Source organism: Lacerta agilis, chromosome 7 (assembly GCF_009819535.1).
Source record: "Lacerta agilis isolate rLacAgi1 chromosome 7, rLacAgi1.pri, whole genome shotgun sequence".
In the NCBI taxonomy this organism is placed as follows: Eukaryota; Metazoa; Chordata; class Lepidosauria; order Squamata; family Lacertidae; genus Lacerta; species Lacerta agilis.
The window spans coordinates 3,985,099-4,004,831 of record NC_046318.1 but is presented as its reverse complement, the minus strand read 5'-3'; the positions used below and the strand labels follow the sequence as shown (position 1 = coordinate 4,004,831).

Here is a 19,733-nt window from a genome sequence, read left to right as displayed (position 1 = left end):
GCTCCCTTCGCTTGCCTGCGCTCTTTCCTGCCCCCCTCCCGATTCCAGAAGCAGCACCACTCGGAGGTGGGGGCGCCATGAGGGTGGGGGGGCACATGGGTAGAGAGGTGGTGGGGCGCCCTGGGGGCTTCCTGACCGCAGTGTGCTCGTTTCCCGCTTTCCCCCAGCCCATAGCTGTCAAGCCTCCCTTTTTTTTGCGGGAAACTCTCTTATTCCAAGCCGTTTCCCGCTGCCATCCCTTATTGCTGATATCCCTTAAATTTCCCTTATTTCCGGGAAGGAGAGTTGGAGTCCGGGGACTCCTTGGGTCCCTGCCTTTCTCAGCCCTGCCTGCCTGCCTGCCTGCCTACCTCACAGGACTGTTGTGGGGATTAAATGAGGACTAGGACCAGGGAGCTCCTTGGAGAAAAAGGTGGAATATAAATACCTAATAACAGACAGACAGATGTATAAAGAAGAAGATAAAATAGACGAATGTTTCTCGGCAACAGGGGCTCAGATTAAGCATTGCTGCCCCTAACTGGAGGCAGAGCAGAGCCAACCTGGCCAGAAGCCATCAGTGGTCCTCTCCTCCTGCACGAATTTGCCTAATCCTTTTCTAAAGCCATCCAAGTTGGTGGCCATCGCTGCTCCCTGTGGCAGGGAGTTCCAGAGGTTAACCGTGTGCTGCGTGAATAAGTGCTTTCTTTTCTCTGCCCTGATTTCTCTTTCCTGGTGTAAATTAATTTGTAGCCTGGGGGTGGGGGTTACCATGGCGTGGACTGTGTCCCTGACAACTGTAGACTGTCCCCGGGACGGGTGAGGGTGCTGATCCCTTATTTTCAAATCCGAAACTTGACAGCTATGCCCCAGCCTCTTCTGCAAAGGAGGAGAGAGCCTTCCTCGCTGTTGCCTGTTTGACCTCCGCTCCTCCCCAGCAGCAGCTGCCTCTCTCCCTCGAAAACCCACGTGGCGGGCCAGGGTGAGGCCTCCCAAGAGAGGCAGGGCAGCAGGGATTCCCTGTCTCAGTCTGTGCCACCCCACCCCACCCCACCCCACAAGCCGGGGTGGTGGCAGCAGTGCAGCGCCGTCTGCTGCCGCCGCGCCCGCGGGCAGGGCGAGGAAGCGCCCCCCCCCCCGCCGCGGGAGTGCCGGCGACGTCAGCGGGCGGCGGGGCGGGGCGGGTGCCGAGGAGCCTCCCGTCGAGGCCCGCCCCCTGGCCGCCTTTGGCGGGTCCCACGTGGGCGCGGGGCTTAGTCTGCGCGCGGGGCGAGAGCGCGGCGGACAGCAGTGGCGGCGCGCCGAGCGGAGGGACCTTAGCAAAGGAGCCGCGCGCGGAGCAGGGCCCCCCAGAGCTGCCGTCGAGGCGCGGCGTCGGAGCTGGCGGCAGGCGCTCGCGGAGGAAGGCTCTCGAGCGCCGCTTCTCCCCGCAATCTCGCTTTTCTGTCGGGATCAAGGGGCAGCATGAGGGCGGCGCTGGTCCTCTGGAGCGTCCTTCTGGCGGCAGGTAAGAAGGGGCGGCGACGGCGGACGGAATCGGGCGCCCTGGGCGAAAGGGAGTCCTGTGGGGATGCCGTGAAACTGGGGCAGGCCGTTGGTGTCGGCGTGGAAGAGATCGCGGCGAGTGCTCGACTCTCTCCCGTTAACCGACGGGACGTACGAGCTCTTGCCTCTCTCTGCCTGAGCCGCGCGTCGGGTTTTCGGTTGCACGGAAAAGAAAGGGAACCCTCGTCTCGCTCTTCCACCCAAAGCGATGCTCGCCCTGCGCTCGGAATCCCCTCCTGCTGGCGCTGTCTGCTCCGGCTTCGCCGCACCGCTGCCAAATTTAGCCTGTTTTGATAGCTGATATGGTGCCGAGATAGCGTTGCATCGCTGGGGTGGGTGCAGGCGGATATTAATGCAGTTGCAGGAGTCCCGCCAGGGGGTGTCCGAGAGTTTTTGTCCGTAAAACGGTAAATGCAACACCACGGTGGGAAGGGAAGCGCCTCGGGGGGACTTGTGCTGAACTCCTGCAAGATTCCTGCATTGCCGAGTCAGAATGTTTTTATGGCTCCCGAGGTTGAAAATCCAACCTGCATATATGGGTAGAAAAATATGCATGATGGGATTAACAGTGAGACAGGAGTGTCGGTGTGTGGCTGAATTGTCTAGACCAGGGATTGCCAACTCCCAAGAGACTGTGATCTACTCCCAGAGTTAAAAACTGGCAGTGATCTACCCCCTTTTGGGGGGTTCAGGTTAAAGTTGTTGAGCTTCTTTTAGGAAGGAAATCCCTGTTTTTTGGGGGGGGGTCAGGTTAGTGTTGTTGGGCTATTTTTAGGGAGGAGGAAAGCCCCGCTTTTGGGGGGTTCAGGGCATTTTTAGGGGAGCCGCAGTTGTTGAGCTTCTTTGGGGGGAGCCAGTGATCTACCGGTGATCTACCACAGACGTTCAATGATCTACCGGTAGATCACGATCTACCTGTTGGATGTGCCTGGTCTAGACTTGTATTCTGCGCGGGCATCACCATATTGGCAGAGAGTGCTTGTTATGCCTCGGAAACATCTGGGTACGCTTGGCATGTGTGAATCTGCTAGGTATTAATGCACTTGTATCAAAGTGAAAAATGTGTCTGCCTTTCATACATTGTTTTTTACCCTGTCTTTGGGGTGGGGTTGTGTGTGTGTGTGTGTGTAGAGGGAGCAAGAGCAAGAGAGAGCGCAAGTGGCTCCTCCCCCCCAAAAAAAATTTCTAATTGCTCTTGGGCAGTTGTGTGATGAAACTGTATGAAAAGCTGGGGCGGGGAATCGGCGGCTGATGATTCACCCGGAGTCCTCCTTGTTTCCAGGTTGGCCCACCCTGGTGAAGGGGGAAGAGCTTGGCGGGCTCAGGAATGAAGTTTACCAGGAGGAGGAAGCCAGAGAGGACTTGGCAAGCGTCCAGTTACTTCCGGCCAGGGAGGCTTTGGAGCACGAAGGAGAGAGAGGTGGAAGTGTGTCGTCTGCAGGGAACAACTTCAGTGAACTCCCTCGAGGTGAGTCCAGGGGCACCATGGGGGGGGGCGGGCGGGGAGGAGAGATGAATGTTTCTCAGCCATCTGCCTATTAAGGGAGGGAAGCGGAATGGCGGGGTGCAAATATTAGGAGGTGATTGGAGGATGCTCTGCAGGATCCAGGTCTTTGAGCGTCTTATCTAGTATGCAGATAAATTGCCTGTCCTGAGTGTCTTTGCCCTTAGTTCCATTCACTAGCCAGGGTTTGTAGGTGGCGCTGTGGTCTAAACCACTGAGCCTCTTGGGCTTGCTGATCAGAAGGGCATTTCTGTATGCTGCTGTGGCTTCCATCATGGTGTTCCGTTGAGCGCCACACCCCATCGTCGCCTTTGACTGGACTTAACCGTCCAGGGGTCCTTTAAGTTTACATTTTTACATTCACTAGCCACCATATAGCACCTGAGTCCATTGATTTTGATGAATCAAATTGGGGAACTTTACAGGGCTGAGCTACTGAGGCTTGGGAGGCAGATGGGTCAGCTTGGCCATAAAAACTGGAAATGGAACTGACTTCCTGCAAATGCTTTTAATATATAATATATATGGCAGGAGCTAGTGAAGGATTAAGATTAGAGAAGGGACATTGTTTTCATGTCACATTGCCATGCTAACTATAGCTTTAGATCTATATATATATGTTGTCCGGTCCGATCACTGGTGGCTCCATGATGCTGTGGAGAACCTCAGGCAGCTCTGGACTAGGGGACATGTTCCTAAGTATTTCCATATGACTTATTTTTATGGTTTATTTTAACCTTCGGGGATCAAATACACCTCAGCCTCCTCAGAAGAGGCACGAAGAATTCTGTGCTTTATGGACCCTATAACTGTCTAGGCACAAATTAATTTTCACCTTCCTCATTGTGCGGTTCAGCTTTTCACTTATCTTGCAAAGCACATATGCATGGCTGTGTAGCTAGATCGTCCTTGTGAGGTGTAGTTTGCTGCTTATCCTAAAAGGTTAAGGCATAGGCCCCTCTGATGGAAGGTGGCAGGCTTAGTAGTCCAAGAGACAGATCTACTCTTTTAATTCTGGTGTTACAGGTTTGCCTTTGTTGTCTTTTGCCTCCACTACAAACACGTTAAATCGGGCACAAAATTCAGTTGAACTTCAGTGAAATATACTTCCATTTAAGTCTGCTTGCAATTGGTAGCTTCTCGTCTTTGAGATTTGTTCCTAGAAGGATGATAAAGTGTGGCAGGAGTAGAAAATGCTAGAGAAGTAGGAGTTAAAAGCGGGTGACTTGATCTTTCATATTTGCTTCAGAATTGATTCTGTTACTGTATTCTAACGCTGAGGTTCTGCAGAGATGAAAGTCTGAACTGTTTTGTGTTCACAACCCTGGCAAATAGAAGTGAGTCCCCAGGAAAAGGGAGGGAACCAGGCTGGAATGTTCCCACGGAAATTCCTGCCTTATTTGCTTGATGTCACAGTGTGCTGATGTTTTGGTAGTTCCCTGTTTCTATTTTCTAAGCTCACTCTTACCCTAGAGGGCCCCCAGCGCCTTTTCTGAGCCAACCACACATTCCAGCTGCCCACAAGACCTTAGAGCTGCATCCTGTTCTACCCACAACGTTTTGTCCTTTTATCAAGTGTAACCACTTTGCGCAAAGCCTCTGCACTTCAATTTAATTACAAAGTCCGATGGCTGCCGGGTCAGGGGACTTTGGTGAAGTTGCCATGAAACCCTGGGACTTCTGTCTGCTGCTGTGGAATTTGGAAAGTGTGGCTATGCAGAGTTGCTACTTCATCTGCTACAGCAGTGTTTTTCAACCACTGTTCCGCGGCACACTAGTGTGCCGCGAGATGTTGCCTGGTGTGCCGTGGGAAAATGCCTTTATGTATAGTCAATATAGGCACAGAGTTAAATTTTTTAACATTTTCTAATGGTGGTGTGCCTCGTGATTTTTTTCATGAAACAAGTGTGCCTTTGCCCAAAAAAGGTTGAAAAACACTGTGCTACAGGATGGTTCCCACCCTCTTGTGTGGAAACACAACATGCTTTTCTGGAGACATGGTGATTTCATGCTCTCCTGCTTCACAAGTGCTCTGGTGTGGTCATAAGCTTACCAGATCGCTCCTTAATTTCTTCCTCATTAACTATTTCTCTCCAAGGACTTGCAAACCTGGCAAGCTCAGGATTTCCCTCATGCTTCCTCCTTTCATTGGCGAAACGTCCTTCCTCTTCTAGAAAACATTGGCCAGCACTGGGGTTCCATAGCAACAGTATTCTTAGGTACAATAAAGCAGGAGAGGCCTTTTGGCATTTGCACTGTACTACGGAATTCTAGTCACAGGGAAGGCTGAGTGAGAAGAGATTAAGTGCTGGGTGATGGTCTCAAAGCATGGAAAATTAGTTATTTGACGCCTTGTGCTGATTACTTTGTGTGGGTTGATCCAGGCGGAAGTATTAACTTTCCAGCCTGTGGGTGCTGTTGGTCGGAGGTGGGGATCCACAGATGACTCGCTGCCTCCCACCCACACAGCGCGGCTCCTCTTACCTTGCTCAGCTTAGTCACTAAGGTTAAGTTGTGCCATCTTGGGGGTTTGGCTGGCTTTCCAGTTCTTCCTCTTTGCCCATTTATGTCCTGAATCTTCTTGCATGCTTTCTGCTAAATCTGGAGGCACCAGAAGACTCAACCATGGGAAGAGCTCCGAGCTGCTGCTACTAACCAGGTTGATTGATGAAGACCAGCAGAGTTGCACCCTCTTTCAGCAGAGCTGACTGTGCTTCTGTCGAGTCTCTTTTCGTCTTTCTTTCAATAGTCCTGTCTTCCTTCTCCTTGATCTTAGCCAAGCCTTTTCACCCAAGTGATGTGACTGGCGCCCTTGAAGGAGGCAGTTCCCCACCTTCTGCAGGCAGCCTTCCTTCCCTTTCTCACGGCTGCACGTCATTCTTTCTTGTCTCCATATTTTGCTCTTAAAAAAAAAATCAATTTACATTTTAACTTTTATTTTCTGAATACCTTTGACTTTTTTCTCCTTCACTTCTAACTTTCTTATTCTCCTCCTTAGCTGCTTTTATTCAGTTCCCTATTCCATATACTTTTTGGGATTTGTGGTAGGGTGAAGAGCATCAGTCTTCAAATTCAAATTCTGGAAGGTGGCATGGGCAGGACTTTGTGGTACTTGGTGGGCTGAATAGTAGGTCAAGTCACAATCCCTTTATCTCTTCTCCTTTCCAAACATTTTTGGACCTTTCAGTGTTTCTCTGATCTACCATGTCAGGGTGTTGCCCTCACCTCACGGCAAAGAGTTGCCAGGGCTTTCTCACTATCGTGATCCCCCTCCCCACCTGCTCAGCAATTTGTCTTCCTCCAGTGAGGGAGGGCAGCGATCCTTCTAGTGGGGAGGGGGAGACGGGAAGGGGAAGTAGGAGTCTGACAGGGAAGGAGAGCCCTCGCATCAAGCAGGGACTGGAGGTGAGGCGCCTCTTCCGTCTCCCCACTTGCGCAGGGGGGGAGGACGCAGAGGGGGGAGGCGGGGGTTCCGCATCCCACGGCTTTTATGCTGGGCAAAGAACCGGAAAGAGTCATTCTCGGACTCTGGCGAAGGATGAGCTGAACGTACTTTTGTTGCTGCACTGTACATATCTGCACAATAAAGAAACTTAGTTTTAGAAACCTCGGCGTCAGGCTGGTTACTCATGAGCAATCACTGAAAACCCTTACATAGCATTTCAGCTACCTCTGCCCCGCCCCCCGCATGCACCTTCAAGGGATTAACTGCTCTGTAAGTTGATGGGCGTGAAGAACTGAAGAGCTTTTAATTGCAGCGGGACAGAAACAGCCCCTTGAGACCTGCATCTGGTTTCTTTCATCTGGGCTCCTGTCCAAACTTTTGGCCACTATGAAGCCTATATTGCTACAGAACCTGAGGCCTGTGTGGAAAGGTGACTTTATCAGGCGGCAACAGATGCAATAGTTTGGAAGGGTTGGTTTTGTCAATCATTCTAATTTCCACTTAGAATAGATTTGGAAAGAGTGAGAGCGCAGTGCCCTTCGAATAAATGGTGGGAGGCCAATGACCTACATTGCAGGTGAAGCGGCCCTGTGTGGGAGAAGCTGAGCTGCACACATGATACTGACAGGCCCACAGTATTGTTAGCTGGAATGCCTGCGAGAGGGCGATAAAAGTTTGGCTTGTTCCTTGGCGAAGCCACTCTCTGCAGAGCTTCCTGCTCCTCAGGGAGGCTGACTCCTAGCACACAGCTATTCAGGGAGGAGGGGGCAGGACTGGGGGGGGGGTGCTGCCAATAATAGGGCTCGGAGTGCAGCAGCCGCCTCCTGATGGGGCCGAGGGTAATTGTGAAGAGCCTTATGGCTCTGTCTGTCTAGCCTTCGCTTCTCCGCTTTGCAGGGACTCAAAGGGGAAGGTTCTCCTCCCCCTGAAGGAATATGTATGACTCGAAGGGATGGCTCACTGATTAGAGAGTGGTGAATGTGGTAGGGAGCGCCAGGTGCCTCTACCTGTATGACACACCCGGTGATAACTGCACGAGCACTTGCACACGGGGCATTGAAAAGGAGAAGCAGCTACTGGCCCAATGGGAAAGTGGCCCTAAGTCACCCAGCACTTAATCACAGTAGAAACAACAACAGACAGTCACGGTATCTGTACCTCAGAAAAAATACAAAACCGTGTATAGCACTGGATAGAAATGTATTAATATGAAACTAAACTGACAATATCATAATGCAAAGGGCATTTATAAATATTTCATCAGAGGCAAACCTATATATGCTTTAAATCATCAAAGTGCTAGTACAAAGTGCAATTTACAAAGTGCAAAAATACAAAGTGCCATATAATGTTCAATATAATGATGAAGATGGTATAGCAAATGTCTATCAGACGCGTAGGTCCATCCTCACAATGTTGGGGAAGGTTATTCAGAATCCCTCCAACATGTGGGTGTGTTCTCCCGATGGGTGGCTAGCTTCAAACTTCCTTTTTCACCAACAGTTTCTTCAACCTTCCCCAACATTGTGAGGATGGACCTACGCGTCTGATGGACATTTGCTATACCATCTTCATCATTATATTGAACATTATATGGCATTTTGTATTTTTGCACTTTGTACTAGCACTTTGATGATTTAAAGCATATATAGGTTTGCCTCTGATGAAATATTTATAAATGCCCTTTGCATTATGATATTGTCAGTTTAGTTTCATATTTATGCAATTATTCCAGTGATATACACGGTTTTGTATTTTTTTCTGAAGCACTTAATCACAGCAGAATTAGTTGCCCCCATGCTGCAAAATGCTTGGAATAGGAGCATGATGCTTTGTGCCTGCCCTTTTGCAGAGGCCAGCGTGACAGGCTCGTGTTAGTGTGCGCAAAATCCTGCCTTGATTTCCAGTAGTATGTTTGTGCACTGGAAGTACTGTATGTGTTTGAACAAAGCATTGTGCTCAGAGACCTCTGCAGCATGCAGGGGAAAGAGGAAGGGCTATTCCTAGAGGAGATCTCAGTTGCTTTTCAGGCACCGCCAGCCCTATCCGGAATGCACAAATAGCAGCTTCGACCCCAACATGCTCAAACAGCACTGGAGCAGCGGGAGGGGTGGGGCGAACCACAGAGATGACATGGTAGGCCCCCTTTGCTGGGCCCAGCAAGCCCATGCACCAAACCTGGGGTGACACGAGGGCTCCTCTTCCCTGCACTTGAAGCAGCTTGGGAATAAAAGAGATGTTCGGTTTGCACTTTTAATAATAATAATAATAATAATACATTTTTATTTATACCCCGCCCTTCCCAGCCAAAAACCGGGCTCAGGGCGGCTAACACTCATTAAAATCACAGCATAAACATAAACACGATCAATTTAAAATAACAGATTAAAATACAAATTTAAAAATTCAATAATTAAAACTGCAGTCTCATTTTTAAATAACCCACCAATAAAAAATGAAGCATAAATATCAAGTAGAAGCTAACCCAAAGGCCAGGTGGAACAGCTCCGTCTTGCAGGCCCTGCGGAAAGATGCCAAATCCCGCAGGGCCCTGGTCTCTTGTGATAGACTGTTCCACCAAGTCGGGGCCAATACTGAGAAGGCCCTGGCTCTAGTTGAGGCCAACCTAGCATCTTTTTTGCACCGTCCACTGCCTGTCTTGTCAGCTGCTGTGTGAGCAGAACTCCCTGAAGACCCAGCAGATGGAACAGGAAGGATGTGGTGAGCAGGGTGGGATATTGGAGTCGAGGCAGAGGAAGTCGGCCACCAGAGTTCAAGCGAGCTCCAGCGCAGAGGCACCAGCAGCACTGAGGAAGTCGAGATTGCTGGGCTTCCAGTAAACTGGGGGGCAGGCAGAAGGTAGATTTGGAATTGACTGGGAGACCCACAGTTTTGCAGTAGATTGGCAAGTTCTTCTGTTGACAAAAAAAGTCTTTCCCCCAACTAAAGCAAGCTGCTAAAAATGTGGAAGTTGGATTGAAAACCAGGAGTTGATTTTTGTGGGAGCTCAGTTTTAGTATCTGAAACTGATTCCTGTGGTGAATATGTTCTCACATGTGCCCATATTCCTTAATCCCAACTTCTTGGCTGTTTCCCCACCCAATTTGTACCAGTTGATGGACCTCAGAGGTTATAGTAGAAAATAAAGTAGGTTTCATACTCCTGAAATCTGCCCACCCCTACAGAGCAAATGATCAGATCAGATCTAGTTTAATTAGGGGCTTGTGTTTATTAAGTGGCATCACAGCTGAATTTTATTTTCTTGAACAAAGGAATGGGGTATATTGGCTATTGTAGAGCATTGTTTGTCTAATTAATATATGGTAACATGAAATTGGTGTTTTCTTTCTTTTCCCAGTTGCTTTCCTTTCCAATCCACAAGAACCTGTGATTCCAGTGAAGGAAGGGAAAGGGGAAAAAAGGAGGAAGGGCAAAGGGAGAAAGAGAGACCCCTGCCTGCGAAGATACAAGGACTATTGTATCCATGGAGAATGCAAATATATCAAGGCATTAAAAAGCGCACATTGCATGTAAGTTCATCACGGTTTTTCTGTTCTGGGGATGGTCTTTGCAGATAATCAAAACAAACATATATGTGAAATATACTCGGAGTCAAGTGTGGATTTCATGCTCTTTATTCAGCTCATTGTAGCGAGGAATGCAGTTCCCCCAAAACGTCTGCTTTATATACACTGTTTACACAATGGGCCCCACGTGATTGGCTAATTCCGGGATACTCCTGTAAGCCAATCGGGTTGCGGATTCACTTCCACCTGGAGCTGGATTGGGTGGCTCCTGCGGACCAATCAGACTGCTGCATTCTGGAGCCTATTGTTCTAGGACCAATCAGACTGCTGCATTTTGGTTCCTATTCAACTCAGTACATAACAATATGGTTTTCTTTTCACTGTGGAACATATTATCCTTCTCCAGTAACTCCCTAGAACAGCGCAATAGCTGTGCTACAGGATTATTTTCCTTTTTAAATAAGGAAGAAAGAGTCACGTATAGGTGCTTTGTGGTCTTGGAGAATGGGAGTTTGGCCCCCAGAGACCTAAAATAAAACCCCAAAGAAAGTAAAGGTTAATAATAATAATAATAATAATAATAATACTGATTTTAATTCAAATATTTCAGGGTGCTTTACAGCATAAAAAATATGAGATAAAAGTACATAATAAAAACAAATCAAAAGTGGTAAAAGTTGTAACTCCCACTGTAAATGATTCCCCTCCTTTTGCCCCACATCCGCACAAGCAAACAGTGTCCTTGTTGAAGTCATATAGGACAACTGTATTGACATGTGATGCCACCTATGTGGAGTTTTCAATGAACATTCTCAGATGTGTGCAGAAAGAGTCCTGTATGCCTAAGAAGACCACATATTGTTCTATTTACCATCTGATATAATAACACTCATATCTGTTACCCACAAAGTTTTAAAGCTCTCCCCGTAAGAGGTCCGGTTGACAATTCTAGCAATTTCCTGTATATAATAGAGTCTCTACTCTTTCCGGTAGCACCCTGGCGCAACAGTGAAAGCTCAAATTTAGTAAGAGGTGGAGAACCTTGGCACAGTGGTTGCTTAGAACTTTTGACTCAGTTTCTTCCAAGTGACTGAGAGATAGAGCCAGTGTGGTGTAGAGGTTAAGAGTGGTAGACTCGTAATCTGGTGAACCGGGTTCGCGTCTCCGCTCCTCCACATGCAGCTGCTGGGTGACCTTGGGCTAGTCACACTTCTTTGACGTCTCTCAGCCCCACTCACCTCACAGAGTGTTTGTTTTAGGGGAGGAAGGGAAAGGAGAATGTTTTGAGACTCCTTCAGGTAGTGAAAAGCGGGATATCAAATCCAAACTCCTCCTCCTCCTCCTCCTCCTCCTCCTCCTCCTCTTCTTCTTCTTCTTCTTCTTCTTCTTCTTCTTCTTCTTCTCATTTGCTCAGCAAATCCTTTTTTCATTAAAGATATAGGCTTATGTAGGAAGCTGGGTGGGCAATTTCAGGCGTGTAGGCAACGTTCTGGTTCTGCTCTGGACAACAAAAGTGAGAAAATAAATTAACAGCAGAGATAGCAAAATAGAGAGCTAGCAAATAAGGCGCTGGATTGGGTCTAGAGAGTCTTGGAGTCAACTCATTTTTCAGCTGCAATGGTCACTCTTTGATGCAGGGCATGGCTGCCCGAACCCAGCACACAGGAGTGTTATGAAGATAAGATAGGGAAATCTACATGTATGTATATAATTTGATTTCATTGCAAAGGAGAAACTGGAAGTTTTTACTACCGAGGTGACTACAGTCAAATGCTGTTTGTCCTTGCTGCGGATAACATAACTATTCCCAGCTATGAAAATACCTGTGATGATCCATTCTTAAGCACATCCTGCCCTTTAGCTTTAGGATTTGCTTCTCAGTTCCCTGCAGACAAGCTGCAGCATCTTCAGGAAACTGAGCATCAGGAACGTGCTTTGTGCTCCCCATATTGAGGCTTGATTTTCTTCAAGTCGGCTTGTTTGTCAGTGCATACCTCCAACGGCAAACGACATTGCCTTGGGAAAGCATTCTCCCCTGACCCTGAGCACCTTATCCTTACCGTTTGCAAACGCATTTACAGGGTGGGGTTACCATACAGTATGCTGTTGTGACGAACCTCCACCTCAAACTCTCCCCTTGTTACTAAGTTATGTTTTCAATCAGGTGTTCTGGGTCAAACCAACATGCACCCCACCTGTCCCTTTGAGGTCCGTCTGTTTTTGTCCTTCCCTTTATTTAATAAACTGGGAATTTCTTAGTAACAGGGGTTTTACTGTCCAGCGGACGTGGCCGGTTATTTCCACTGCTCTGGGCTTTGGGGTTTAACCTCCCTTTTGCCTATAGTTCAGGGCTTTTTTTATTAGATCCCCTCACTATACCAGTTGACTAAGCCCTCTTATCAACTTTGTGGCAATCCTAGGGTTTTCGCCCACTAGCCCCTCCTGAGGGAATTCTAAGACACAAACTATCTTCTTTCAGATTAGTTTTGCCCTTTTCCTGAATTCCCCTCCTCAAGAGCTTAGATAACCTGCTGGACCAAAAGAACGACGACTTGGCTCAAAAACAAGAGATCTTTATTTAGTACAGAGCATAACGGTTTCAGTATAGGTTCATAAGCTTAGTGTGTTAACCGTGTATATTCTTTGTTTCATCAATATCAACATAAACACATCTTTAACGTTCCTAGCCTAACCTAAACCTAACCTCGCCCCACACCCTCCTTCTTCAGTCACCACTCTCCAACCCCCCAATCAATCACCCTAACGGCAGCTCCCTCCTTTTAAAATAGTGGAATGTCCCGCCTCCCAAGGGGATTCCATTAACCCTTAACACTCCATGGGTCTCTAAACAGCCCCTAACTATAACCTGATTCATCACAGCTGTATTATGAATTCCAAATCAGTTTTGCCTTGCCCAGCCCTGTTGCACTCTCAGACATGCAGAGCAATGGTGGGACTCTCTGCCCTTCCCTTGGCAGCCGGCTGCTGTTTGGTTGTCCGCTGCCGGACCTTTTGTTATCATTTCCCCTTTGGGCCCATCACGTCACTGCTAGAATAGGGCCATGCATCATGTTGGCTGGTTAGCTGAGGTCGCTAGTGCCTGGATCTGGGCAGCAGTGAGCTTTAGGAGGCTGGGGGGTCTGCATCATCCCTCATCATGCCATTCTCCCTTTGGCTTCCTTGTAATCTGAGCATTGGAGCTTGAAGATGACACTCGTTTGCGGAATGTGCTGCTTTCAACTAAGCTCTTTCTAAGCATCAGACATTGGAGCTGGGTGTTTTGACAAGACCCTCTTTCCTTCCTGATTGGGTGTTAGTGCAAGGCTGGTTCTGTGTTTATTTATTTATTTTTTCGTTCTACTCATCCAGGCTGGGGGGGTGGGAATGTGTGGGAAGATAACTTGGGGAGCTGGCCCCATCACGTTCTTGTGAGTAACTGTCAGGACAAATTAACAAGAGACGACCACTTACTCTCTTTAAGAAGTGTGCTCTGTCCCCAGGGAAGACTGAAAATATCCCTACTGTTGAGGGTAGAAAAAAATGGGAAAGTGTGAGTCAGTTGTGGCAATTCCCCTTCTCTTTGAGAGTGAAAATGCTAAGTATGTGGGTAGAGATTAACCGCACGGTGGATGCAAAAACTCTCCTTTTAGCCAAGCCTTTGGTAGCTGGAGGAAGAAATCTCCAGCCTTTGCTGAGATGTTGCACTCTCAAAATTCCTCTGGGGTCTGTAACACTTGTTGTTGTTCAGTCGCTCAGTCGTGTCCGACTCTTCGTGACCCCATGGACCAGGGCACGCCTATCTTCCACTGCCTCCCGCAGTTTGGCCAAACTCATGCTAGTCGCTTTGAGAACACTGTCCAATCGTAACACAGGGAGACCTAAATAGTTTTCCAGCAAAGATTCTGAAAGACAACTGTGTGCCATTGTCTCTAGAGGCTGCAGCTCTTTATTAATTTTTAACTGAATGGCTTTAATGACTTAAATAATATTTAAACTAATAAAAAATTATTTCCAGTAGCACCTTAGAGACCAACTAAGTTTGTTCTTGGTATGAGCTTTCGTGTGCATGCACACGAAAGCTCATACCAAGAACAAACTTGGTTGGTCTCTAAGGTGCTACTGGAAATAATTTTTTATTTTGTTTTGACTATGGCAGACCAACACGGCTACCCACCTGTAATTTAAACTAATGTCAGTGTATGTGTCTTACTGATGTTAGCCATGTGTAGCTGATGGAGTAAAGGCACAAGAGTTCATTGCCTGAGTTCTACCATGTAATACCAGATTATATCAGTGGGAGGGGCGTGTGGAAAAAGAGGCGTGTTGCACTTTGAAATATGAACAGCCTTCTGAGCATTAAACTTAGATGAAAGGAGACCGCCATATCAATGTGACTAGCTATCATTTTATTGCTGTGGTCTGGAACAAGCCTTATACGTTGTTTGCTTTTCACCTGCAACTCTAGATGCGAAGAAGGGTACCACGGGGCACGATGCCATGCTCTTAGTCTTCCGGTGGAGAACCCCTCCCGTAGTTACAACCACACAACTATACTGGCAGTCACAGCAGTGGTGCTGTCATCTCTATGTCTTATCATCATTGCCGTGTTGCTGATGCTCAGGTAAGCTGCTTGGCGGGGCTGAGAAGAGATGCAGGAATTGAGGTGCAGTGCTGTCTTCTGTATGCCAAATGAGGAAAAGTTCACACTTAAATTGCCCCAGGAAGTGCTGATCCAATTTTACAGAGGCATCATTGAAACTGTCCTCGGTAATTCTATTACTCCTTGGTACGGCACAGCCTCCAAGATAGACAAGAAAAGGCTCCAATGAGCAGTAAGAATTGCAGAAAGGGTAATTGATGCTAGCTTGCCTTCAATAGAGACACTCTATGCTACCCAAGTTAGGAAGAGAGCAGAGGGAATTGTCGCAGATCCTTTGCATCCCGGTCATCATCTATTTGATTTACTTCCATCTGGACATCGCTTGCCATTAAATTGTTAAATTCGTAGTTGTGTAGCGGAAAGGGAGGTCAGTTATGTATGGGTGGGGTTTATTTGCTGTGTCATTGTATTGTTAGTGGAACAGTGTTTGTATAAGGTATGTTTACATTGCAATGTAGCCGAAGCAAAATTCCAAGTATGCTGGAAAATGTACTTGGCCAATAAATTATTCCTTATCTTTATCCTTATCCTTAACCTCTGGCCTTATTCTGAGATGGATTATGTGAAGTTAGCAAGTATAAAACTGCTGACAGGGCCAGACCTCCACAGCTTCAAAGGCAGACAGGTCCTTTGCTTACCATTCTGGATTCTGCAGAGCTTCTGTTGAATCCCAAGTTCTGTGTTTGCACACCTGGACTGTGATCACCAAGTCCTTTATGAAACACGCTGACTATACAAAGTGCTTTGTGGTCCTTGCTTTGTTCAGTTCCCCATCAACTCATGGGATATGAATCCTTCACATTTTAATTCCACTGGCTGGGAACTGAGACTTGATGGATCTCTGCCCACCAGTCTTTAACTAGGAATTGCTTGAGGTCCAAATCCACCACTTTGTCAATTTACCCATGACTTTATTTGTTGTTGCCCAGTCGCTGGGGTTCTCTGGGCGGCCTGATTTCAGTTTAAGCCCTTATGGCAATTGACTTGCTGTCAAAATTCGTAACGCCTTGGTGCTGCTAGTCGGGCTACGTAGTTTTGGGAACCTGTTCCAGTTCAATGATTCTGTGAATGGTGTGCTAGCCTTTCTGCCTTGTTGAGGATACAGTTGAGGAAGCCTGGGCAGGGAGCCAGCGAGTCCCATTTCAGTCTAAGGTATTCCACATCTTGTGACTGGTCCCCTGCCAAGAAATGCAAGATGGAATTTCTCATACTCAAATCCCAGGATGAGGAAGGTGACAGCAACGGGTCCTTTTAGCCAGTGGCAGTGGGGTGGTGCAGTTATCGTACAGGGTTAGAACTGGAACTTATCTTGGTCTCTGTCTTTCTGTTTTTTCCCAGGTGCCACAAGCAAGGAGTATATGATGTAGAGAGTGAAGAGAAGGTTAAACTGGGCATCACTGTCAACCACTGAGGTGTCCTGAGATTGCAAGGTAACCCCTCAAGAACATAACCTATGGGAAGACTGTGCGTTAGCGTGCTGCGAAGAGATTTCAATAAATTCTGCCCTTCCTTTAGCCTGAAGGGAAGTTTCTTTATCCTGTGGCAAACTAAAGGATAATGTACAGCATTGCTTCCTTTTGAGGCACCTGTTTGGGCTGAATTATGGGTTAGCTCTTGTCACAAGTGACTCCTTCTTTACCAACCCTGGGAGGCTGAGATGCTATGCATTGTAGAGAGTAGAGAAGCCCCTTTGTAATTACTCAGACAACAGCATAGGGAATGTTGTTGTTCAGTCGTTCAGTCGTGTCTGACTCTTCGTGACCCCATGGACCAGAGCACGCCAGGCCCACCTATCCTTCACTGCCTCTCGCAGTTTGGCCAAACTCATGTTAGTAGCTTTGAGAACACTGTCCAACCATCTCATCCTCTGTCGTCCCCTTCTGCTTGTGCCCTCCATCTTTCCCAACATCAGGGTCTTTTCTAGGGAGTCTTCTCTTCTCATGAGGTGGCCAAAGTACTGGAGCCTCAACTTCAGGATCTGTCCTTCTAGTGAGTACTCAGGGCTGATTTCTTTAAGAATGGATAAGTTTGATCTTCTTGCAGACCATGGGACTCTCAAGAGTCTCCTCCAGCACCATAATTCAATTATGCATAGGAAATACAGTACTAATAAATAAGTCTTTGTATAAAAAGGGCACATATTACGGAAAGAAAAAGCTATAGCAAGTTATGACTCATAACCCACTGGTGCAATACTTATGAGGGGGAAACACACCCACCCCAGGATGGATTCCACCCCACAAATATTTTATTTCATTTTACTCTCCCAAACTTTCCAAAGCTCTCCCTCATGCTGTCTGTGGCAATGTGCTGTGATGCTATGATTGGCCAGCCACTATCACAAAAACCTAGTCTCCACCCTGGCACAAACATGTCACCTGCTGCCACGCCAACGGTGCCAGCTATTTTGGAATATGATTGTTCACTACTGATCTCAGGGTGTTCCAGTCTAAAACCACAAACGTATCTGTATCCTCTAGTGTATTTGCCTTTGTCCTACTCACAGGAAACTAAATAAAAATAAAAATAACAAATTAAAAAATCCTTCCAGTGGCTCCTTAGAGACCAACTAAGTTTGTTCTTGGTATGAGCTTTCGTGTGCATGCACACTTCTTCAGATACACTGAAATAGAAGTCACCAGACCCTTATATATAGACCAACACGGCTACCTACCTATCACAGGAAACGGTTACGTGTTTTGTATCAGATATATGAGCCCGGTTTTTGGCTGGGAAGGGCGGGGTATAAATACAATATTATTATTATTATTATTATTATTATCATTGGCATTTTGAGCTGTCTAACCCAGTTTAATTAGGCTTCTTAAGCTTCAAGCAAGCATTTGATAGGACAGCAAGTTGATTATTGTATATTAGGCATATCTGAATGGTGAACACAACCAGCATAGATGGGCTTGTGCTTGTGTTCCTGGGTGTTGTCATGACATCATACTTTAGAAGCAGCCAAGGGGGCTTTAGGCCCTGAGGAAAGCTGTGTGTGTTGTGTGTTTCTGCCTCTGGATTACCTCAGTTGGACTTTGACCCCTGATCTTCTGTATGGGTGGCCCCCTCTCCAATGGGTGGCAGGTCCCTGGCCACATTTTCCACCTTTCTTCTTGCGGAGATGCCTCCCTCTGGGTTACATGCCTTCTTTAAAGTTTTAAGACAACACTCTTTACTCTCACTTGCCCTTCTCTGGAGGTTGCAAGATTCCAGCCACAGTCACATCCCTACAGAAGCTGCAGGCCATAGCTGTAGCCCTTGGTAATGGGGGCCATGTGTGGCCCTCAGAAGGCCCTTTCCTTTAGTTGTGGGAATAGCTGTGAATGCTGGACAATAGGTTTCCAGAGGCTTAACCTCTTTAATCAAGACAAATCCAAAGAGAGAGTGTGCACACAGAGACACACAAATAAATATATGTATGCTGAATTCACTGCTAGCAAGAAGGGCAAATGAATGCCACAAGAGTGCATCATTTTAGGTCTCAAGTCACTTATTCTGCACTAGTCCTCCTGGAGTAGCTCCAGTTGACTTCAATGGAATTATTCTCTTCTGAAATGGCAGCCTACATAACTGTGGGGTATGGAGAATACCAGTAACCTTCTTGGTTGGTTTTTTTAAAAAATTGCACATGCAGGGTGGGATCCAGCTAGCCAGCCCCATCAGCAGAAAGAAGCCTTGCACAGAGACTTCCATTTGTGCTATGGGGCTTCCCTCATTCCCCTGGAAATTGGCTCGGGGGGCAGGAGAGCCCCCATAACAGTGCATAGGGAAAGGAGAGGGGGGGTCATTCCATCTGGCAAGCTGCAATGTTTGCACAGGCAGGGCAGTTAGAAGGGCACGATATTGGAGCTCTTGTTAGTGGTCCATATTTAACATAGATGTGATGCTTCCTTCCATTACATTGCAGGATTCAGCCCTGGAGCAGCTCTTATTTCCACAATCCAGTGGACAAAACTCTTTCCTCCCCAAGACACATTTCAACGTCAAAAGGGAGTTTGTATGAATGGAAGAGACTGTGTCAGATCTTTGCTTTGTTGAAGAAGCAATTCATCCCCTCCAAACAGGAAGATCTTTCCAAGAGAGAGACTTTTCTCCACCGAGCGCTTGTTCCTGAAATGTGGAGCCACAGCCTAAAGAGAAGAGTTGGACTTTGCCTTGGTATCATTGGAAAGAAACATCTTTGCAAGAAGACAATGCACCCGCAAGTTGGATTTTTCAGGCATCTGCTGAGGATTTAACTGTGAAAGACTTGGACTCTGCTGAAGAAATCTAACTTTGGAACTCTATTAAATGGTGGGGAGTGGGGCAGAAACTATTTAACAAGATATTTCATTTTAAATTATATATTTATTTTAGATACATTGTACATATTATTTATTTAGGCTTGATCCTGTAGTTCTGTCATCAAGTGGAGAGACAGAAGGATTGTGCAGTGTAACATTCTCTAATAAATAACCCTTTGTTATAACTTGCTGTTACTTGAATATTAATTTAGGGAAGAATCAGTTAGAATGGTTGCAAAATGACAATTTCTAATTCTTAAAACGTAACCTTCTTGCAGTAAAGGTAAAGGTACCCCTGACCATCAGGTCCAGTCGTGTCCGACTCTGGGGTTGCGGCGCTCATCTCGCTCTATAGGCCAAGGGAGCCGGCGTTTGTCCGCAGACAGCTTCCGGGTCATGTGGCCAGCATGACAAAGCCGCTTCTGGCGAACCAGAGCAGTGCATGGAAACGCCGTTTACCTTCCCGCTGGAGCGGTCCCTATTTATCTACTTACACTTTGACGTGGTTTCGAACTGCTAGGTGTGCAGGAGCTAGGACTGAGCAACGGGAGCTTACCCCGTGGCACGGATTCAAACCGCCGACCTTCTGATCAGCAAGCCCTAGACTCTGTGGTTTAACCCACAGCGCCACCTGGGGTTAAACCACAGAGTACAATCATGCAAAAAATGTGTGTGGGGGGGGACTTCTCAGGGCACATCTGTTGCAGCTTGAGTACCTGAGATTTTGCTTTGAGGAGCACATGAATAATGTGGAATGCTGGTTGCGAATCTCAGAACGTTTCCTTCA

At 47.2% G+C, this 19,733-nt stretch overlaps 1 protein-coding gene across 1 annotated transcript; it reads left to right on the top strand.

The window, feature by feature from the left end:
- The first annotated feature begins 1,381 nt into the window (after positions 1-1,381).
- On the top strand, positions 1,382-19,131 carry HBEGF (heparin binding EGF like growth factor). Its single transcript, XM_033154186.1, has 6 exons — positions 1,382-1,486; positions 2,807-2,992; positions 9,832-10,003; positions 14,466-14,621; positions 15,999-16,090; positions 18,571-19,131. Exons 1-5 carry the CDS (start codon positions 1,444-1,446, stop codon positions 16,069-16,071), a joined length of 630 nt encoding a protein of 209 aa, XP_033010077.1. The 5' UTR covers positions 1,382-1,443; the 3' UTR covers positions 16,072-16,090; positions 18,571-19,131.
- Positions 19,132-19,733: the final 602 nt, after the last annotated feature.

Excerpts from the sequence above, each read along its gene's own strand:
- HBEGF (XM_033154186.1), top strand. The coding sequence starts at position 1,444 with ATGAGGGCGGCGCTGGTCCTCTGGAGCGTCCTTCTGGCGGCAG. Across the intron at positions 10,004-14,465 it reads TTAAAAAGCGCACATTGCAT|ATGCGAAGAAGGGTACCACG; the intron begins GTAAGTTCATCA and ends CTGCAACTCTAG. Across the intron at positions 14,622-15,998 it reads GCCGTGTTGCTGATGCTCAG|GTGCCACAAGCAAGGAGTAT; the intron begins GTAAGCTGCTTG and ends GTTTTTTCCCAG.